A 22754-nucleotide genomic window follows, 5' to 3' on the forward strand; every position below is an offset into this window, starting at 1 on the left:
GGCAGCACAAGCTCCCACTCAGAGCAGCACCCCAGCATCTCCTGCGGCCATCACGTTATCAGACTCAATAAGTAGCCGTGGGCCCCCACTTCAGCCGAGCTTAGCTGAGGGGCCACCATTTTATAGGAGCTGGACTTGGAGCAGCCACCGCCGGAAGGTTCTGGGGGCCAGGGCCGGAAATCCACTCGGCGCTGCCCCAGCCCTGCTGCTTGTCGCTGTAACTGATGGCTTCGAGCAGGTTCCTGCTCTCCAAGACAGTCTCTGTTCCTCTTCCTGACATACTCATTTAATTTTTAACTCACAAGGCATTTGCTTATTTATTTTCATTGTTCTTGATAATAATTCTGAGCCATTAGAGGGGAAAATTATATTCAAAAATGCTGTTTCACACTTTATTTGTTTGATGATTTAGAGCGATAGAAAATAGCACATTTGCTGGCTTTTATAGTCTGATAATTATTCACATCCATCAAGCCATTCCAGGGGAATAAACAAAACACCAAGAAAATTACACTATTAATAGCATCCTCCTTGGCCGACAGGAGGTCTCCGTTCCCGGTCCACAGTGCGGTGAAATGAGAGTGGCCGTCGCTGGCCAAAGGCGCACAGCCCCGCCTGCCGAGAGCGGGTCCCCTTTTAATTACTGGCTTGGTCTGGGTCACGCGGCTGCCTGGCTGCCATTCAGGCCTTCCCTGCCTCCGCCCAGGGTGCCGCCTGCCTGAGGACCCACGACAAATCCCCAGTCAGCCAGCGTTACAAGCCCCTGCGTTTCTTCTTTATTAGTCCCACGGACCTCAGCCCTGAACTGCACAGGCAAGAGAGCGGCTGACTTCCAGGCCTCACGTGGTGCCACTGATGGCTCTGTCTGCTGGCCCGCCCTTGCCTGTCTTGGCATGGCCAGCCCCGGGGGCATGAGGCCAGCAAGGCATCCCTCCCTCTGGCCTCACCGTTAAAGCCAGACATTGTCTAGTCTTCCTGATCTCCCATCCCCAGGCCAGCCTTCTTCACCTGGACACGGATCAGAGTTCCTGGCTTGTATCAGGCCGCACGTCTCACACCTGGTTGTACTGTCTTTCCGGGTTCTGGCCCCCTTGGAGGCGGCCCCTGGCCCCTGTGGGCAGGTTTGTGGGTGTGTCATTTTTGCCTTTTAGGGGTGATAGCTGTAGGGTAGGGTAGGAGTCCCTAGCTGGTGGAAACGGTGAACATGCTTGGCTGCTAACTGCAAGGTTGGAGGTTGGAGTCCACCCAGAGGTGCTTCAGAAGAAAGGACTGGCAATCGACTTCTGGGAAATCAGCCACTGAAAACCCTACGGAGCACAGTTTACTCTGACACGCGTGTGATGGCCATGAGCCGGAGTCGACTCCGCGGCAACTGGTAACGGGGGGGAAGGCCAAGTTCACCACTCAGGTATCTCAGAGTGTGAAAGGTGGGACCTAGTGGGGGCTGAGAGGCCTGGGAGAGGCCCGCCTCCCCACGGCCTGTCCCGTCCCCCTCTCCCAGGCCCTCAGTGCTGCTTCCTTCTGGAAGGTGCCGTGCTGTGGTCCTTCCATTTAGCAGCTCCTCATCCTTCTAGAAGTTTGCCTCCCTCTGTCTTTTGAACCGTAAGCCCTGGGCCGTGATTTGTTTCTCAGATCATTCTGTGGCCCTTAGTCTCCCGTTGCTCCCGGCGTCTCGTGTGTTTTCCTTAATTGAAGCTGGTTTCACGTCCTCACTGCAACCCTCACGCTGGCAGCCGATTGCCTTTCTGAAAAGAGTGTCTGGAAAACAAGGCCCGAATTTGTCCCTCTGGGCCTCCGGGGCAATTCCACGGCATTAAAGTCCAAGTTATGGAGCCTGCTGCTGCCCGGAACGGTCACCTGGAATGGTTGCTGGGAGACCAGCCCTGACAGTACCAGCTGGAGCCACGGCCGAGCATCACTGCCTTCCGGTGTAGACTCTTCCCGAAGTACCCGCTGTGGAACGTTCAGGAACAAAGAACAAGATGCTTTCAAACGTGCCTGTGGCCACGTCCAGCCTCAGAGTCAGGGTTTTCGGTGTATCCGGAGTCATCGCCGATGCGTCCCCTTGAAGGCGCGCGTGCCACTGTTGCAGCTGGACACTGACTCAGAGCCAGACTCCGCAGGGGCGGTGGGGTGCTGCGGCCGGAGGGGCCTGAGTGGGCCTGTCTAGGCGGCCCCTCACTGAAGGCTTTTCTTGCAGCCTGTGCCTCAGGCCTAAGCTCATCATGCCGGGGAAGCCCGCTCCATTGGGGGATAGCTCAGATTTCTGGAAGGTTCTGCATCAGGCCAAGCTAAGACTCCCTTAATGACTCTGACTGTCCTGGGAAGTCCAGGGTCTCCTCTCCTCCCAGGGACTCACCCGAGTTCCCACAGTTGCTTTTCCCATTTCCATTATCACAGCTTCTCTAGACTCTTCTTCCATCAGTGCGGGCTGGTTTCCAGGCCCTCCGTGCCCTCCTGCCTGCTCAGAGCAAATCTGAGGCGGGTCCTTCACTTTAGAAGATGCAGGGGGGAAGATGTTGCTCACGGCATGGTCCTGGGTGGTTTTGGAAGTCTCTAGAAGGGCGGGGCATGGCCAGGCCTGGGGGAGGTGGAGGGCAGCTGATACCTAAGTATGGCATGACGTGAGGGGAAGCCACTTTGCCGGGAGGAGCAGGAAGAGATGGAGGGTGGAGCCTGGCAGTTTTGGTGGCGAGTGTGGTACGGGTCGAGGTAGGGCACACATGAATGGGAGGAAGGAGGGAGACAGGGCAGCCGCTGGCGGGGGACTGTCCACTGGTCTGGTGTGGAGCCGAGGGAGCTTCTGGAAGAGGCCGCCTTCCCAAAAAGTACACCAGTGCCTTCGCTCCCTCAGCCCATCTTTCCAAGCCACAAGCCCAGTGGACAGAGGTCACAGGCGGGCAGTGTGACCTTGTGATGGGCACTGGGTTCCCAGGGAGAGAGGCAAACTGCCTCCCTGTGTTGTTGACCAATAAAGCCGTCTCCGTTTGCCAGCCGAGAATTCGTTTACTAATAGCCGGACAGACGCTTCCCACCTCAAGGCCCAGCCAACAAGTATTTCAGCCCAAAGGCCTGCCCACCTTTCTGTCTGTCTTTCTTTTTATCTCTCTTTCTGTCTTTCTCTCTGTCTCCCTCCCTCCTTCCCTCCCTCTTCTCTTTTCTGGTGTCCTTTCTCTTTCCTCCCTCTGTCCGTCCATGCCTGCCTGCTTTCTTTCTTTCTCCTCTCTCCATTTCTTCCTGCCCCCTCCCTGCCTCTGTTCTGTCTCCCAGAGCCAGCCCCAGGAGTTACTAGAATGCGTCACTGGAAACCCCAAGTGTCAGGGTGCCTGGCCTGCTGGCAGGGTGGCAACAGGGACGATATCTGCCAGCTCAGCTCCCGGCCCCTGGGAAGGACCCATGGAGGCTCTGCGCTGGGAACCCAGGGGCCTGTGAGACTTTGCTCCCTGGCGAGCGCTGGTCGTGCCTCTTTGCACATCCACGCTGCACCGTTGTCAGTGGGCTGACACCTGTCTATCGGGAGCGGTGGTTCTGGTCCTCATGCAGCATAAGTTGTCTGCCCTGGCTCCCCTAGGCTGCCAGGGCACCTGGGCATGGAAAGGGGGCTCCTCGGACCCCCTGAGGTCACTGTTTTAGAATCTTCTGGGCTTCCTAGCTCCTCCCCTCCTAGGTGGTAGCCAGCCCCAGGGACGTATAACTCAATAAGCTTACTGGGTCATACGCCCCTGTCCCAAACCAAACCCAGTGCTGTTGACTCATAGTGACCCTGTAGGACAGAGTAGAACTGCCTCGTAGGGTTTCCAAGGCTGTAATCTTTTATAGAAACAGACTGCCACACCTTTCTCCCGTGGAGCAGCTGGTGGGTTCAAACCTCCAACCTTTTGGTTAGCAGCTGAGTGCTTTAACTACTGTGCCACCAGGTCTCCTGTCTGCCCATCGGGGATTGTGAATTTGAAAAGAGGCTTTGATTCTGTAGGAAGGTGCTGTGAGCTTGGGAAAGAGATAGATGCCAGCCACACCTGGAAGCATCTTTGATGTGGTGAAAAAATGTGAAATTGTTCACTATAGAGGGTCTGGTAAGCAGGCCAAGCACCATGCTTCCTTTGCCTGTTGGGTAATTCGCCCTTGCCTGGCCCTTAGAACTGTGTGGTGAGGCTGGTTCCCTGCCTGGCTCTGCTGGCCTTCCCTGGAAGACTGGCGTCTTCATTCTGCCAGGGTCCTCGGTCTGGGCTGTGGGCATGCCAGTCATTTGGAGTTAGGGCTTCTTGGTGCCTCCAAGGCTGCTGTTGGGTTGTTTCAATTTGGGGGTCCAAGTGGTAGGAGAAACTGCTTCCGGCTGGCTCTCGCTTGCCCCCAATCCATTCCTCTCTGCACATCCGGCTTCCTTCCAGAAGCTCCCTCTAATCTCCCCAGGGGCCTTTCTTGTGAGCGCTGCGCCCAAGGCCCTGCAGCCTGCTGCTTCCGATAACAGAGGAGCCGCGTTCCAACGTATTAAACTTTTAACATCCACCAGATTCAATTAATCTTATCTTTACAACTCCCAATTACAGGCGGTAATTAAGTGAGAGGCGCATTGTGGACCGGGGATATTGCATTAATCATCACAGCCTGGAAGCCATAAATTAGTGCTTTCCAGCCCTCCGGCATTTTCCCAGTAGAACCAGGAGGTTCTGCAGCCGTGTTTGTGGGGACGCTAATCCCACAAAAGTGCTGGGGATCTGGATTAGTTTTGGCCATGTTTATGTAAGTGATAAAACGCCATTTAAAGAAGAAGACCCTCAACTTTGCTCTGGCAACAGAAAATTCCTTGGTGATGGCAGAGTGGGAAGAGGCTTTGGTCTCCTTGGTGGGGGCCCTGGGGAGTGTGCCCAGAAATTGATTATTCCAATCCTATTAGATTAGAGACGACTTGATGTTTGCCTTATCTTCTCCCCTGGCCCTCTTTGTATTTTATTAAAAAGCTTTTTAAACCCCTCATTTGAATGCATTTGGTCTGGGTGTCCTTACATCTTTCTTGTTTTTCTCTGGTCTGAGGGTGGGAGGGAGTAGCTGAGTTATGTAATCTTCCATCTGAGTTGATTCATCCTAGAATGTAAGAGAGTGGCCCTCCTTATCCTAGAGCTGGAAGAGCCCCCCGCCCCCTGCCTATCAGCACTGCTGGCGTGGAGGTTGAGTCAGCCTCTGGGGTGGGGCCGTCCTGTGCACTGTAAAGTGTTGAGCAGCATCCCTGGCCTCTGCCCACTCGATGCCAGTAGCACCCCCCACCCCAGCTGTGAGCCCACAAATATCCCCAGACATTGCCCAGTGGCCCCTTGGGGCAGTATCACCCTGGGTGAGAACCCCTGGGTTACAAGATTCCACTGACCCCTGAGACTCTGCATCCTATTATTATCTGACCTACTGATGTAGAACCAGGGATATCATTGCTGATGTCAGATGGATCTTGGCTGAAAGCAGAGAATGCCAGAAGGCCGTTTACCTGTGTTTTATTGACTACGCAAAGGCATTCGACTGTGTGGATCATAACAAATAATGGGTAACATAGCGAAGAATGGGAATTCCAGAACACTTAATTGTGCTCGTGAGGAACCTGTATATAGATCAAGAGGCAGTCGTGTGGACAGAACAAGGGGATACTGCATGGTTTAAAGTCAGGAAAGGTGTGCGTCAGGGTTGTATCCTTTCACCATACCTATTCAATTTTTATACTGAACAAATAATCCCAGAAGCTGGACTCTATGAAGAAGAACGGGGCATCAGGATTGATGGAAGACTCATTAACAACCGGCGTTGTACAGATTACACAACCTTGCTTGCTGAAAGTGAAGAGGACTTGAAGCACTTACTGATGAAGATCAAAGACCACAGCCTTCAGTATGGATTACCCCTCAACATAAAGAAAACAAAAATCCTCGCAACTGGACCAGTAAGCAACATCATGATAAATGGAGAAGAGATTGAAGTTGTCAAGGATTTTATTTTACTTGGACGTACAATCAACACCCATGGAAACAGCAGTCAAGAAATGAAAAGACGCGTTGCATTGGGCAAATCTGCAAAAGACCTCTTTAAAATGTTGAAAAGCAAAGATGTCACCTTTAAGACTAAGGTGCGCCTGACCCAGGCCATGGTATTTTCAGTTGGATCATATGCATGGGAAAGCTGGACAACCAATAAGGAAGACAGAAGAATTGACGCCTTTGAATTATGGTGTTGGCAAGAATATTGAATATACTGTGGACTGCCAAAAGAATGAACAAATCTGTCTTGGAAGGAGTACAACCAGACTGCTCCGTAAAAGAAAGGATGGTGAGACTACGTCTTACATACTTTGGACATGTTGTCGGGAGAGATCAGTCCCTGGAGAAGGACATCGTGCTTGGTAAAGTACAGGGTCAATGAAAAAGAGGAAGACCTTGAGTGAGATGGATTGACACAGTGGCTTTAACAATGGGCTAAAGCATAACAACAATTGTGAGCATGGCGCAGGACCGAGCAGTGTTTTGTTCTGTTGTGCACAGGGTCACTAGGGTCGGATCCAACTTCACGGCACCTAACAACAAACAACACTGACGTCCTAGGATGCTGCCCATGTTTAAATCTACGCACTGAGTGGGGAGGAGAGAGGAGAGAAATCACAGGAGTTGGAGGGTCACCCGGGTTGACCCACTGGGAATTTATTCTGCTGTGTGGCATGTGCAGGGATCAAACTCAGTTGTTTCCCCAGATAATTAATGCAGGGTCTCTCCTCCTCGGCACAGCTGAAACGGGAGCTGGATCCTCTGGGGTGGGGCATCCTGTGCACTGCAGGGTGTTGAGCAGCATCCCTGGCCTCCACCCACTTGATGTCTGTAGCACTCCCCAGTTGTGACACCCACAGGTGTCCCCAGACATGGCCAGTGACCCATGGGGGCACTGTTCAGGACCACTGTTCTCAAGTGTCTCCTGGGTGTTGGAGGCACGTGGAGTTCCGTGGGCTTCCCAGCTCCTATAGAGACAAGTGTCCTTGCTCCCACAGCGGTAGTGGCCGCCCCTCAGGCTGCGTGCACCTCATCGGTGATGGCCGGCCTGCAGGCTGCATGTGGTGAGGGCCCAAGTGCTGCTCTGCTGGCCATCGTTGAAGACTGGAGTAGGGGGAGCTGGAGGGGCGATGGGTGGTGGGGGCTGCCCTGCCCTGTCCTGCCGTTTGAGGCCCATCAGTCCTTGCCTTGCATCTCCCGTGTTTGTTTATGTCAGAGCCTCAGTAATCTTTCAGATGCTAAATGTGTAAAACACGAAGCTGAGAAAGTGGTGACAAATGCAGTGGCCCTCTTTCCGGAAGCTTCCTTTCCCTGCTGGTTCCCGGCAGGGGGAGGGGGGAGGGTCGGCTCAGGCTCTGGGGGGCTGGCAATGAGGGAGGCTACAGTTCTGCTCTGTTCCAGACTAGGGGGGCCTCTGTGCACCTCACCCCCCATTGTTTTTATCTTTTTATTTTCCTGTCTCATTGAGGTTTAGGGCTGCTTAACTGGGAATTCTCCACTGGTGGCCCCCGAGTCACTGGCCCTTCTGCGTCTCTCCTGCCCCCCCGCCAGTGCCCCCTGTCCTCAATTCCCTGTGGAATCTCCCTGACAGCCAGCCCCCACCCCCGTGTACCCTCCCTCATAGCACTGACCACAGGTGCAAGCCAGCATTTCCTTGGGGACCACGTGAGCGGGCATCGGGCGTGTGATGGCCTGGCCATGCTCTGACTACTTACTTCTCTCTCCGGCAGGTACGCCATCCCGCCAGAGCACGGCAAGCGCCTGGAGCGGCTGGCCATTGGTAGGTGAGACCCTGCACCCATGCTGTGTGGGCGGGCGGGCGGGCTGGAGTGGGACTGGTTCCTTCTTTGTGTTTCCGAGTTTGGGAACCTGGGTGTGCTCGCAAAGGTCACGTCTTGTCCTCCTGCTTCCTTTCACCCCTGTGATCCAGCTGGCCATCTTGTCCTCCCCGAGTCCCTGCAGGAGCCATGGCCGTAGCGCCCTTGATTCCCTCTACCACCGATGGGAGCTGGGGCCTTATCCCCCCCTGGAGGGCAGAGCAGCTGCCTTCTCTGCGTCCCTTCTGGCTGCTCTCACTGCGTCGCACCCTTTCCTAGTTCCTAAAAGCCTGTGTTGTGAAGAGCACGAGGCAGTTCAGTTGAAACCCCCTTGTCGGGGCTGAGGACCTGAGGGAGGACTTGCTCTGGTTTTCCTGGGAAGTGGCTCCTTGGGTCCCTCAGCATGACTCTGTGCTGTTGATGCAGGGGCCGCCTGTGTTTAGAACCTTCTTGGGTCTCCTGGGGCGGAAGAAACTTGTCAGAGAAGGGATGGTGAGAAGAGGGCGCGAACACCTGTGTAAGTCGAGGCAGGGCTTCAGACTGGAGACTTGACAATGCAGAGCAAGCCAGAAGTGGGGGTGGGCCCTGAGGTGGTGAGGAGCTGGAGGCGGCAGGGACCCCGCCTCGGTTCTCTGTCTCAGCAGCTCTTCCGTCGCTGCAGCCTGCTCTCCTTTCCCCAGTAGGAGCTCAGATGCCATCAGATAGCTCAGGAGGGCCGAGAAGCATTAGAAGCCCCGGCTGGCCTAGCAGCCTCCCTCCTTCCCGTCAGCTCAGAGAGCTGCTCTTTGGGGACAGCACGCTGGCAGGAGGCAGCCTCGGGGCCGGCCGTGGTGGCCGGGCACGTGGAAGGACGAGGGAAGCCAGGCCTTGTGGTTCCGGAAGCCACTCTCAGTGCACACAGGCCCCTCCTGGAGGTGGGTCTGAGGAGGCAGGCTGGCACTGGAGGCTTGGCCTCTTCTGGAAGCCACCATTTGGCATTGGCCCAGGCTTCTCTCACTGCTGGCTGTCGGGCCACCGTCCTCTGCCCCGTCCTCACCCCTCACCCAAAGAAAGCTCTCCACATCTCTCTTCCCACCTCTCCAGGGGCTTTTCGACTTTGGAAATGGAAACTATCAGTCTTTCTGGAAGGAGCAGGGTCTCCTGTCCCAGTGCAGTGCCCAGAGAGTCACAGCCTGTCCAGCAAATATTTACCAGGCACAAGTGAAATGGGTTTGATGAGAAAATGAAAGGGACAGGCGCCATTGGCAAGTGGGGCAGGTGCTTGTTCCCAGCTGTGCACATCTGGGTGCTTGGTGAAAGCCTTGTTGTTGTTATTTCTTACCACTTTTCATTGGAAACCTGGACCCTGTTTGTGTGGAAGGGGCCAGACCCTGATAATCAGGGGCACCCTTCTCACAGTAAGAAATTCTACAATTACAGACAGCCCAATAGCAAAGTTCCATTTCGCTTAGGTTTTAAAGCACTAAAACAAAAACCGCATTTCCACTGATTGAGAAAAAGATTCCCCCGTTATATCAGTTTCCTCTTGCTGCAGTAACAAATTACCACAGCGTAGTGGTTTAAAGCAGCTTGCATCTGCCCTCTGACGGCTCTGGGGGTCAGAGGTCTAAACTGAGTCTGCAGGGATTAAAATCAAGGTGTCAACAGGGCTGCTTCTTCCTGGAGCTGCGGTGAGAACCTGGGAACTTGTTCCTTTGCCTTCTCCACTCCTGGAGGCATCCGGCATTCCTTGGCTTCTGGCCGCATCCCTCCAGTCTCTGCCCCTGGAGCCTGTCTCCTGCTGTATCAGATCTCCCGACATCTTCCTCCTGCCCCCCTCTTGTGATTACACTGGGCCCACCCAGATAATCCAGGCTAACCTCCCCATCTCAAGACCCCTAGTCTCATGACATTTGCACAGTTCTTTTGCCACGAAGGCCCCCTGTACACAGGTTCTGGATGTTAGTGGACATCTTAGCAGTTGCCTGTCGGATCAACTCCAAGTCACGGCGACCCCATGTGTGTCAGATGACAACGGTGCTCCGCAGGGTTTTCTTCCATGGCTGATTTTTCGGAAGCAGATCACCAGGGCCTTCTTGAGGTGTGCTTCTGGATGATCTCAAACCTCCAGCCCTTATGTTGGCAGCTGTTTATACCACCCAGGGACGCCTCGGGGAAAAATGGGGAGTCATTAAGTCACACCTCGGTAGGGTGGGATGACGTCCCAGAATTCCTGCTTGGCTGCTGCCACCGGAGGCGAGTCAGGAAGTGGTGGTGGGAGGCACTCATGCTGGGCCTCCGCCACCCCTGCAACCCCTCGCCTGGGCCCTACTCTCCCCTCAGGTGGCAGAGCCTCAGAGGAGGGGCTGGGGGGCGAGTCTAGGGACAGTGAGTCAGTGCCAACCTAGGGTCCCTTCCAAACTTGGGGGGCCTGTGTCACGGACTCTGTTACCAGATGGGCAGAATGAGTTCGCGATGAATATGGAAAATGAATAGCTGTGCTCTAAATGGACTCGCGGGGAGAGTTGTGGAGCCCGGGAGAGCGCGTTAATGTGTTGGCGCGTCATCGGTGCTAATCGCTTAAAACGTGCGCCTTTCTTAGCGCTTTAATGAGAGCCACTTAAACTGCGCATTAAAAAGAGGAACTGCAGAGAGGCCTGCGGCCGGGTGGCAGGCACTCATAATTCTAATTGAAATGCTTTTAGTGCAGAGAAAAGTTGCTGGATTCAGTCATCCCTTGCATGCTCCAGATCCGGCTGTCGTGTCCTTGAAGTCAGGTGCCTCTGCGGCCCCTGCTTTCCCGTGTTGACGTGTGTGTGTGTGTGTGTGTGTGTGTGTGTGTGTGTGGCTGCGTGTTGCACATGCACATACACATGTGTCCTCGCTCGCTCTGCTAGTTGGGTTGGGTTTAACCAGCATCCTGTAGAGCGTGTGTTCTGGCCTCGAGACCAGGGACCTCAGTCTAGCATGGGCTTCTGGAAGGTTCCTTGGGCTAGCAGCATCTGTGGGTTATTCCTGGAAGGAGAGTGGACACTCAGGCCGCATCCCCTGTGACTGCAGATGATATCTGTTCCTTATCCCATTTTAACCTGCAAAAAAAAAAAAAAACGTGCATAACACAGGTTAAATGCATATGGCACCTAAGGGGCCTTATGTGCAGGGAGTAGCCTGGGACAGCAGATGGTAGACCAGCACCTGTGAGGTGAGCAGCTGGGGAACTCGGGGTAGACCAGCACCTGCATGGTGAGCAGTCGGAGTAGACCAGCACCTGTGTGGTGAGTAGCCGGGGAAGTCAGGGTAGACCAGCACCTGTGTGGTGGGCAGTCGGGGAAGTTGGGTAGACCAGCACCTGTGTGATGAGCAGCCGGGGAAGTCAGGGTAGACCAGCACCTGTGTGTTGGAAAGTCAGGGTTAGACCAGCACGTGTGTTTTGGGAAGTCGGGGTTAGACCAGCACCTGTGTGGTGAGCAGCCAGGGAAGTTGGGGTAGACCAGTGCCTGTGTGGTGAGCAGCCAGGAAAGTTAGGGTAGACCAGCACCTGTGTGGTGAGCAGCCGGGGAAGTCGGGGTAGACCAGCACCTGTGTGGCAGGCAGTCAGGGAAATCAGGGTAGACCAGCACCTGTGTGGTGAGCAGCCGGGGAAGTCGGGGTAGACTAGTGCCTGTGTGGTGAGCAGCCAGGAAAGTTAGGGTAGACCAGCACCTGTGTGGTGAGCAGCCGGGGAAGTCGGGGTAGACCAGCACCTGTGTGGCGGGCAGTCAGGTAAATCAGGGTAGACCAACACCTATGTGGTGAGCAGCTGGGGTAGACTAGCACCTGTGTGGTGAGCAGCCGGGGAAGTCAGGGTAGACCAGCACCTGTGTAGTGGGCAGCCAGGGAAGTTGGGGTAGACCAGCACCTGTGTGGTGGGCAGTCGAGGTAGACCAGCACCTGTGTGGTGAGTAGCCAGGGTAGACCAGTGCCTGTGTGGTGGGCAGCCAGGGAAGTCGGGGTAGACCAGCACCTGTGTGGTGGGCATTCAGAGAAGTCAGGGTGGGCCAGCACCATGTATTGTGAGCAGTTGAGGTAGACCAGCACCCATGTAGTGAACAGGTGACCCACTTTCCACAGTTAGTAAGAAGGGAGGCCTGGGCTTGTATCTAGGTCTGCCTGGCCCGTGCCCCCTCCCCTTGCTTCATGCCCCCGCTGGAGTCCTTGTCCTTCTGAGGAGGGTGCTGAGAGCATGAGGAGGCAGTGAATGGGCCAGGGCTGTTCCTCCTGGCCCTCCCTGCATCTGTGGGTACTGGCCTTGAGGGAAGTGCCCGTGCCCTGTGAGGGGGCCAGCTCCCCCAGGTTCTCTGGGTCCTCCTGCCCAGCACAGCACCTTCTGCACTGGGGGCCGTGTGCTCAGCTCTGAGCACGTCTCCCCCGCTACCCCTACTTTGGAGGGGAAGGGAGAGGAGGAGGCAGGAGGGATCCACTTGGCTGCTGTCAGGCAATCACAGGGCTTGTTTTTCTTTAACCAAGAAACGCGTGCAGCATTGATGTGCATGTCAGCTTCTGAGTGACTGGGAAGCAGCTCTGGAATATGTTCAAACCCGTTTATGAGCAGGTGGAGCCGATGGGCTGAGTCCCTCATGCTTCTGGATGTGAGTTCAAATTTGGTATATATTCTCCTGTTAGATGAAAATTGTGCACACACCTTGGGGGCCTGACGGGAATTCACGTATGTTGCTTCATGTCCCGGTGAACGGGGGCCCCACTCAGCCACTTCCTGTGCCTTTGTCCTTACCTGCTGGTGGCCATGGGCACAGGTGTGCCATGTGACTTGTGATGATGCTGAGACAGTGCACAGTGTGTGCAGACGGCTCAAAAATGGGACCTCAGTTCCAATCTGGGACTACTCCAGTTACTCAAAACACTGGGTGCCCACAACACGGAATGCTGGTCTGCCCAGCCACCCAGAGCACAGGGTGCCAGTCTTCCTGCCAGCTGCCCACAATGAGGGGTGCTGGTCTCCCCCAGCTCTGCACAACACGGGGTGCTGGTCTACCCAGCTGTCCACAACATGGGGTGCTGGTTTACCCAGCTGTCACAGTTGCTCAGAACACCTGGCTGTGGTCTCCTCTGACTGTCTCAGTTTTTATGGGCTCGGCTCTTCCTGCAGAGGTTGACTTGTGGCCGTGAAACAACCTGCTACTTTACACTATTTACCCTTACCTGGTCCTAGAATATTCTGGGGGAGCATGGCCCTCCCTTGGCTTCTCCCCAGGGCTGTGCTCACACACTGGCTTTAGGGCTGTGAGATAGTGATGGTGTGATGGGGTAGGTGCTGGGAGGCCATGGGGCGCTCAGTGAGGAAGGCTCCGCCCTGTGTCCTGCACATGCACCACGTGTGTGCAACCAGGGACACGCACCTCGTCGCACAAGAACACCATGCCACCTCCTGTCTGCTGCCCTCAAAGGGCTGAAGGGTATCATCTTTTTAAAAATATTTTGTTTTTGGTGGAAATACACACAGCAAAACCCGCTCCCATCCCACAGTTTCTCGACATACCGATCAGTGACCTTGGTTACGTCCTTCACGCTGTGCAGGCATCCTCATCACTTCTGTTCGCTTGTTTCACTCCCGATGACCTAGACTCCCTTGAAGGGCGTCACTTGCGCTGCCATCAGAGGTGCGAGGACGGCCCAGCTGAGTGCGAGGGGCCACAGGACTGGACCACACGTGCCTCTCTCTCTCCGAACCACAGGCCCGGCACCCTGAAACCTGGCCACGGGCCTAGAGGGCCTTGGCTATGCTCTCTGTGGAGAGGAAGACCTGCTGTGCTGGACCCCAGACTGACCTGCATCTCTGTGCTCTAGGCTTCTTCCCCGGGAGCTCCCAGGGCTGCGACGCCTTCCTGCGCCACAAGATGACCCTCATCTCACCCATCATCCTTAAGAAGTATGGCATCCCCTTCAGCCGGGTACGTACGGGGCTGCACACGAGCCCTGCCTGTGGACAGAGGGTGCGGGGCTGGCGGCGGGTGTCGGAACTCTGGAGAAGGTGCTAGAACAATAGCAAGCCAAGGGAGGGCCATGCTGGCTCAGTGCTTAGCCCCCAGCTCCTCCGTGGGGAAGGAGGGCCACGCTGGCTCAGCCTTTAGCCCCAGCTCCTCCATGGGGAAGGAGGGCCACGCTGGCTCAGCCTTTAGCCCCCAGCTCCTCCGTGGGAAAGGAGGGCCACACTGGCTCAGCCTTTAGCCCCCAGCTCCTCCGTGGGGAAGGAGGGCCACGCTGGCTCAGCCATTAGCCCCCAGCTCCTCCGTGGGGAAGGAGGGTCACGCTGGCTCAGCCTTTAGCCCCCAGCTCCTCCGTGGGGAAGGAGGGTCACGCTGGCTCAGCCTTTAGCCCCCAGCTCCTCCGTGGGGAAGGAGGGCTGTGGAGAGAGAGGGAAGGGTTGGAAGCAGCTGGAGTCTTGGTTTTCCCTTCTCCCTCATCTCCTGCCTTCCTCCGAGTGGCCAGCAGGGCTGCCTCTCTGCAGGGCCCCACAGCAGGTGGAGTGGGTTGAGGTATGGATGTGGGTGGGCAGATGGGCTCCTCCCGCACCCAGAGGGGCTCTAGGCATCTGAGAGAGGTCACCCTGGCATGACTGCTCAGGGGACAGCCACACTCACCCCTCACGGTTTGGACCCTGCACTAGCCAGGCAGTGGTTTCTCCCCAGGCCTTGGAGGGGAGGCCACATTGACTGGCAGAGCCTCCTCTGACCTGCCTGCCTCAGACGCACTCTGGCCCCTCGGCAGTTCCGGGGGCTCAAGGCAAATGTCCCTTTCGGAGCGCTGCGCGGACCCCTCATCTGGATTCCTTTCCGGAAGAACCGTGGAGGAGCCCTCTGCCTGTCCCGGGTGGGAACCTGGCTCCATGCTGGCTTGGGCTGCACCACCTCGGCACGGCCTCCGTCATATCCTCAGAGAAAGCAGACACCTGCTTAGAAATATCGGGCTCCCCTGCAGCGTGAAAACTGTGAACTCATTCAGTTTCCTGCTTCAGAGGCCGCCCTACTTGTCCTCACGAAAGGCCGTGATGGATGAAATCTGGTTTGCAGGCAAACTCATCATCTGTCCCTGCAGCCAGGACAGCTGTGGGGCTGGGCTGTGCACGGGCCTCAGCCTTTGTCCCTGCCCCACAGCACAAGCCTTGGTGCTGGGATATGCTCTCCCGGGAGATGGGGGCACAGCAGTCAGTGTGGGCTCACACATTCGCCCCCTTGGGGCACTTCCTGCCCTGTGGGGCCGAGGCCCTCCAGAAAGACAGCTGCCTGGGACGAGCCTCCACCAGGCGGCCTAGGCAGGAGCAGCCCCCAGACCTCCACGCGGCCGGGTAGGGAAAGGAGGGGTGTCGGGAGTTGGTGTTGAAGGTTTCTCAGGAAAGCGGTTTGTCAGGAGTGGGCGTGAGCGTGTGATCAGATCCCCCGCTCCTCACTCTCCAAAGAGTGTCAGTGAGTAGGGGAAGTTGCTTCTGACATTTCAGTCAAACTGCCGCGTTGGTTTGGTGGCGCAGGGGTGCTTCCTCTGTCTGGGCCGGAGACCAGGGCCGGCTCCTTACCGTGCTCCGTGCGCCATCAGAGTGTGGGTCCTCGGCTCTGTGATGCAGGTCCCTGCTGCCCCCTTCTCCCACTGTCATCTGGTCTGAACAGTGTTCCTTCATTGCCAGGGATGGCAGCAGACCTGGCATTGCTCACAGAAGGGGGAAGTGCTTCCCTTCTGGGCAGCCTGCTGAGAATTTTCTAGAATGCTGGTTCCTGGAGAGGGATGCCTGGGGAAGACATGGTGGGCGCCCCCTTCGTCTCAGGTCAGTGGCAATGAGATCATATACGGAGTACTTGAACATTAATCAAAGGCGGGTCGCTTCCCATCCCCAGAGGGGCTGCAGGCAGCTCAGACGGGCAGCCACACTCACCCTGCACAGCCAGGCCCTGTGGTGGTTGGGCAGCACTTTCTCCCCAGAGCCTGGGGGGAAGCTGTATAGGCTGGCAGAACCTCCCCTGGGCCCCTGGCCCTGGACACGCTCCGGCCCCTCCACAGCTCCAGGCTCAAGACGAACGTTCCTTTCGGAGCATGGATCCCTCATCTAAATTCCTGGCAGCCTTCAAACAGGCAACTATCCACATTCCACTTACAAATGCCTGTAATGGTATTTACTTCTCAAAGAAAAAGCAAATCAATAGCCGAGCTTTTTAATAATTAAAAGTGTGTATTTCTGTAATCTGCCATTGACTTCCCTGTTTATTCTGCGAGAGCTTCCGGAAGAAACTGCGTGCCGGGGTCTCTCCCTGACTGGTATGCGGGGCCAGCGCTCCCCTCTGTACTGATTACCCAGCTGTGCGGCCTATCCATCATCCCCAGCGCTTTCTAATTTATTGTCGGGATCATGTTGACAGCAGTGACATGGAGGACAGACACCGTGGGCTGGCGATGAAGATGCCAGGATGTAGATTTCCTGACAAGAACATAACCCTCCTGTCTTCCTAACCGAGCACATCTTCTGTTCCAGTCTGGATTTACAGATGGAGTCCCTAATGTCTGTCCTAGCTTGGCTCCCAGCCATTGCCCACCTCATGGGCCAGTCGGTGTCAGAGTGGAAGCGGCCTGTCCACCTCTGGAGTTTCAAACTTGGTGTCACGGGGACCCTGCTGCCTTCTGAGAAGGCTTTGAGGTGCCCACAGGCCCAAACCTGGCCAGCCTGACCGTGCTGAGCGCAAGCCTGGTGCCTGTGGGTGGCACTGTCTCTGTTTGCATCCAGGCCCCATTTTCCACCCTGCTTAGGCACATGGGCCCTGACCCCCGAGCGGGGGTGCAACTTGGCGCTAGAAGATGAGCTAAGTAGGGCTCCCCCGGGCCAGCTCAGATGGGATAAGAAAGTCAGTAATGGCTTATTTGCCACCTATTTCACGAAGCTCTAAGACCTGCAGGCAGAAGCCAGCCCAGAGGGTCCTCGCCGCCAGGGACACCAATGGCCTTGGCCTCAGGGGCGATGCTGGGGGCAGCCGTAGCTGGGGACCTTTCCGACACACGCGTTCCCTCCCTACCCCCACCTCAGCGGTGAGCTTCCTTCCACCACACACACTTGTCACTTGGAAATGAATTTAAAAACATAACTTAATGCACGCTGTCTCCCCTTGATTGGTGCAATTAATTATTTGAAAAGAAAAATATCTTGGTGTTCTTAAGGACTGGCTTTTCTCCGAGCTCTGTCAGTTTTGATTGATTTTTGACTCTACAGCTGACTTCTTGAAGACTCACTCCCCCAGCTCCTGCCACCCACTCTCCCCCCTGCCAGGGCGCCGGCTTCTTGTTGGTTACTTACATGGATCCAGCGATTTCTGCTCATCTCTCTGGGGAATTGATAAAGATTAGCAGGCCCGAGAACGCCTACAAATCGGCAGTAAAAAGATGAATAACCCAATAAACGCGGGCAAAAGACTCGAGCAGACACTTGACAAAAGGACATATACAAATGAACCAACACGCTGTACTGTTCAACATCTGTAGGTGTCGGAAACACAAGTAGAGCCCCAGGGAGATACCACTGCACACCCACAAGGATGGCTAAAGTCAAAAACAATACCACCTAGTGCCAGCGAGGAGGCGGAGCAGCGGGAGTTCTTGTTTGGAGCTAAGGGCGCGGCCACTTAGGTAAACATATACCTACTCTACGATGCAACAATACCCCTTCTAGGTACATTTACTCAAGAGAAATTAAAACATCTACAAAAAGATTAAACCGGAAAAGGTGTGTGGCAGGGCTGTATCTTTTCAGCTTAGGTATTCAGTCTGTATGCTGGACAAATAATCCATGAAGTTGGACTGTACGAAGAAGAATGCAGCGTAAAGATTGGAGGGAGACTCATTAACAACCCGCGAAACTATGCAGATGACACAACCTTGCTTTCCAAAAAATGAAGATGACTTGAAGCACTCACTGATAAAAGTCAGAGACTACAGCCTTCAGTGTGGATTATACCAGAATGTGAAGGAAACAAAAACCCTCACCAATAAACACCATCATGATAAGTGGAGAATAAATTGAAGTTGTCAATGGTTTCATTCTACTTGGGTCAACAATCAGTACCCATGGAAGCAGCAGTCAAGAAATCAAATGATGTATAGCCCTCGGCAGATTTGCTGCAAAGGGCCCTCTTTAAAGTTCTGGAAAGCAAACATGTCATTTTGAGGACTAAAGTGTGCCTGACCCGAGCAATGGTCTTTTCAGTCGCCTTACGTGCGCGCAAAACCTGGACGATAAAAAAGGAAGACAGAAGAATTGACGCATTTGAATCGTGCTGTTGGTGAACAATATTGAATATATCAAGAACTCCCAGGAGAATGAACAAAGCTGCCAGAGAAGAAATACCAGCAGAGTGCTCCTTAGAAGCCAGGGTGGTGAGACTTTTGGCTCACTTATTTTGGGCGTTAATCAGGAAAGACCGATTGCTAGGAAAGGGCATCGTGTTCGGTGAAGTGGAGGGTCAGCAAAAACGAGGGAGCCCCCCCCATGAGATAGACCGACACGGTAGCTGCAGCAATGGGCTGAAAGATGCCAGCGATCGTGAAGATGGCGCAGGACGGGGCAGCGTTTTGCTCTGTGATACATAAGGTCGCTCTGAGCAGGAGGTGACTCAGTGGCAACTAAAAACAAAAAAAACCTGTACACAGGTGTTCACGGCGGCTTTGTTCACGAGAGCTAAAAACGAGTGTCCGCCAAGTGGAGAACGGGTAAATCAGCGGGGGTGGACCTGTCGTGTGAAGGTCGCGACTAGAGCTGTGTCCCCCAGAAAGAGATGATCAGGTCCTAACCCCTGGGCCTTATGAATGTGCCTGTGTTCAGAAATCGGGTCTTTGTGGGTGGAGTGAAGCTAAGACGGGTCTGTACCAGAGTAGGGTGGGCCCTCAACCGGCAACAGGTGTTCTAACAATTGAGAAGAGACACAGGGACAGGCATCGGGGAAGACGGCCACGTGAAGGTGGAGGCAGGGATCGAAGCGACACAGCTATGAGGCAAAGAACACCAAGGATGGGACTGCCTGCCACCACCGGGGTGGGAGAGGCAAGGAAGACTCCTCCCCTAGAGCCTTCAGAGGGAGCATGGCCCTGCTGACACCCTGATGTCAGACTTCGGCCTCCAGAATGTCCAGACGACAAATTTCTGTTGTTTTAAGCCCCCGGTTTGTGGTACTTCGCTGAGGCAGGCCTAGGAAACCAATTCAATGGCATACAGTTTAGCAGTAAATAGGAACGAACTACTGGTGGACACAGTCCATGATGGAGGTGTCCCAGGGTGAGTCTCAGAGCCGTCATGTTGAGCAAACAAAGCCAGACACCGGAAGATGCGCTCTGCGCTCTGCGCTCTGCCTTCTAGGGACCTCTAGAGAGAGTGACAGTCTGCAGTGAAGGGAAGCACGTGGTGGCAGAGGGCTGGGGAGCTGTCCAGGGTGTCGGAAAAGGTGTGTTCCAGGTCCTGGTGGGGTTACAGGGGTGTGTCCAATGCCCAGAACCCACTGACCCAAAGAACAGCCAGGACCCGTGTGTTTTACTGCCTGTTAAAGGAAGAAAAAGATGAACCCCTGAAACTGCTACCCTGGGGTCATCTTTAAGCCTTAAACCAAAAATGTCCCCTGAAGCCTATTTTAAACCAGACAGTAGAAAAAGCACCAAACCCATTGCCATCGAGTCAATTCTGACTCATAGCAACTGTACAGAACAGAGTAGAACTGTCCTACGGGGTTTCCAAGGAGTGGCTAGATGATTCAAACTGCCGACATTTTGGTCAGCAGCCGAGCTCTTAACTACTGTGCCACCAGGGCTCCAAACAATAGTTTAGCTTAGTTAGTAAAGAATGTCTGCCCTGAGCATTGTGCTCTTTTAAAGAACTATCTGTGTGGGGTAAAATTGACAACAGCAACTCGAAAGGTTAGATGAGAATCTTAGGGGGCAGTGAGTTTATGTTAACAGGGGAGGAGCACTTCGGAAAATGAGGCTGAGAAAGGTCACACGGCTTGGAAAACATAATCGGTGTTACTGAATTGCACGTGGAGAAATTGCTGAATGGGTATGTGCTTAGGTGCATATTTTCAACAACAGCAACGATACATTTTTTTAAAAATTTTTTAAAAAGTGCCCATCTGACTTCAGAGAGGCCGCACCGCTCCCTGAGCCCCCATTTCCACATCTGTGAGTTGGACCCCAGCCCCAGCTCAGGAGGCCAGTGTGGAAATGGAGACCTCAAGGACAAAGTGTCTCCCCTGAGTCCCGGGCCCAACACGTGGTGACAGTGGCCACTGTCCTTTGTTATGAGCCTTTTGGAACTGCCGTCTTTTGAATCGCTTTCATTTTATTGATGGGATTGATTGACTTCATTTACTGATGGCGTCAGCCCTCAGCGGTAGTGGTGGGAACTGGTCAGTGTGGATGCCTGCAGGGTCCCTCCCTGGAGGGCAGGGGACTCCAGGGGGGAGGCTGCACCCCCAACCCTGATAGGCAGGCCCCATCTTCTCTAGCACTGGAGGCTGTTCCAGGAAGCCTCGGGTCTGGTGTCATGGAGGGTCCCCTGCCAGCCTCTGACCCCTAGCGCCTTGTTTGGGGGTGTTTCAGAGACCCGACCAGAGTCTGGTTGTCCAAGCCATTTTGAACCAGATCTCGAACCATTAGCGTATTCTACAAAGTTTCGATGGGTGATGTTATGTCTTCCTGACACACTGCTGTCTCCTCTGTCTCCTGGGCCTCATCTGGAAGGGCCCCCATCCTCTGGGGATGTTCTGTGCCTGCGACCTGCTGTCCCTTGTCCTGCAAGGTGGACGGTTCACTGTGCACACGTACCTGACTTATGCACTGGAGGGCTGTGCAGCTGCCACCAGCACCCCTCACCCGCCGACATCCAGCCCCCTAGCTGTCTCAAAACTGCGCTGTGGACATGAGGCGCAGCAAAGCCACCTCTGAAGCAGGAGACCCCCCCTCACTGCAAATGTTCCACACAAGAAGTGCCTGGAGCTGTAGAACGCAGTGGAGTCTGTGGAGTGCTAAGTGTTTGTCATCTCAGGGACGGGTCAGGGGACAGGCTAGCCAGCCCAGATGTGCTTGAATAAGCTACCAGCGGTGCTGGTAGCAGAGCCGTTGGCCTGTGCCGCTGGCCATGCCTCCACTGGGAAACTGGGCTGCAGCCATGGTTCCACGGAGTGGCCTTTGCATCCGGAGCTCCTCAGGCTAGTGAAATCCAGGCCCCTGGCACCTGTCCAGGCCCTTGAGCACAGGCCGCTCTGTGCTCATTCCTGGTTCCCAGCCCCCTTGGCACAGCCCAGCCCCAGCCCGACACTGCTTCCAGTCTCCACGCCCCATGCTGACTGCCTGTTCCAGCCTCGGGCCTCGTCGCTGACCCGCTGACCTCTCTCCCCAGATCACGCAGGAGGCCGGGGAGTTCATGATCACGTTTCCCTACGGCTACCACGCCGGATTCAACCACGGGTTCAACTGTGCAGAATCCACCAATTTTGCCACCCTGCGGTGGATCGATTACGGCAAAGTGGCCACTCAGGTAAGTGCCCTCGGGCTCTGGGAGTGGGTCCAAGTGGAGCTTGAGGCTGCCCACCTCCACCTGCTTCAGACCCGGGTCAGGCTGTGCTTCCGGCAGTTGATCCTCGGTCTGGTTCTGGAATGCTCCGAGAACTTGCCACTGAACATTCCTTGCCCTGAGAAAAGTTAGGTGGACGTGCGGCTGCCCCAAGGCCAGTTTCTGGCATGTTCTGCTTCCCAGCAGCCCCCGGGTTGGCTGGGCTGTGCTGTGTCTCAGGCAGGTGGGGACTTGGCTGCACCGTCGTCCCCTCCCTCTCCCCTGTGGACACAGTCCAGCCTGTGGGTCCTGAGGATGGGGGTTGACCCTTTTTTGTTGACACCTCACTGCTGAGCGCCCTTGGCGACATGGAGATGCCAGCCCATGCCCAGGAGCAGCTGCCTGCCTTCTCCATCCACCTGCTTGGTCTAGTTTTTTCCATAGGAGGTGCCAGCAGTCAGGCAGTCCCCCAGACACTGGGGCTTCCTGCTGATGTGGAGACCATGAAAGGCAAGACGACTCATTTAATTTTCCCCATTCTCCATCCCTGGTCTCAGAGGGCATGTGATGAGCCACAGGGCTGCCATCTGAATGAGTCTTGTCCTTACACCCTCATAGCTCTGCCAGCACCGTCTGTCTGTGTGGGGCTTAGTGACAGTTTGGAGGGCATATGAGGCCATGTGACAGAATCCACCAAGCTGTCTGCCCCCACCTTGTGCATTGGAGTGGCCTTGGAGGTCCAGATGACAGAGACGTGGACAGGGCTGTGAGCTCTGAGACCCCCAGAAAGGAGGGCGGATAGTGAAGGAACCTGGAGGGGGAGAGGCTGCTGGGAAAGCAGTGGGCTCAGGTACTCTCCTCCCAGATGGTCATAACCTGGCATCTGGTGCTTGTCCTGGCTGCCCCGGAGGGGATGGGAAGCACCTCCCACCCAGCATGGGGTGGGCCCTTGGCCTGATTTTGAGTGCTCTTTAGGGTGCGGTGGATGGATAGCCCTGCCCATTGAACCCTGTTTTCTTCCCTGCGTGAAAGCGCTGCTCACTCACTGTCTGTGGCTTGTTCTGCTGCGGGACCACATGGCCCCCAGGACCTAGCAGGACTGCAGTGTCCCTGCCTGCTGACCCAACCAAGCGGGACCCAGCTGCTTCCTGCCAAGCCTCCTGAAGACGGAGCCTCTGGCTCCTCCAAGGAGTTGCTTCCAGGTCAGGGCCAAGGAAGGGGCAGGCTGTGGTTTTGTAACCAGGTCCAGGAGGGGGCAGGCTGTGTGGAGGAAATACATAGAGCCCAGATCCTGATCCGTTCGGCATTTTCCAGACTTCAGACCTGTGCAGAAAGGGGTCTAGACAGCACTGTCCAGTACGGCTGCCACAGGGTGCA

General features: G+C 55.3%; 1 protein-coding gene across 5 annotated transcripts in view; it reads left to right on the forward strand.

Annotated features, from left to right (window-relative positions):
* The window catches only part of KDM4B (lysine demethylase 4B), a 216400-nt gene that overhangs the window by 105642 nt on the left and 88004 nt on the right, over window positions 1-22754 (forward strand). For 4 of the 5 annotated variants that reach the window (XR_010321175.1, XM_064280337.1, XM_064280339.1 and 1 more), the window contains exons 7-9: window positions 7748-7797; window positions 13658-13761; window positions 21225-21362. Coding sequence is in view for 4 of the 5 variants with exons in the window: in XM_064280337.1 (XP_064136407.1) it covers window positions 7748-7797; window positions 13658-13761; window positions 21225-21362 (292 nt within the window). In the remaining variant the exon portion in view is untranslated. Of the gene's footprint in view, window positions 1-7747; window positions 7798-13657; window positions 13762-21224; window positions 21363-22754 lie in introns of those variants that run through there. The other variant, XM_064280340.1, reaches the window with a different exon arrangement.

Source organism: Loxodonta africana, chromosome 3 (assembly GCF_030014295.1).
Source record: "Loxodonta africana isolate mLoxAfr1 chromosome 3, mLoxAfr1.hap2, whole genome shotgun sequence".
Classification (NCBI taxonomy): Eukaryota; Metazoa; Chordata; class Mammalia; order Proboscidea; family Elephantidae; genus Loxodonta; species Loxodonta africana.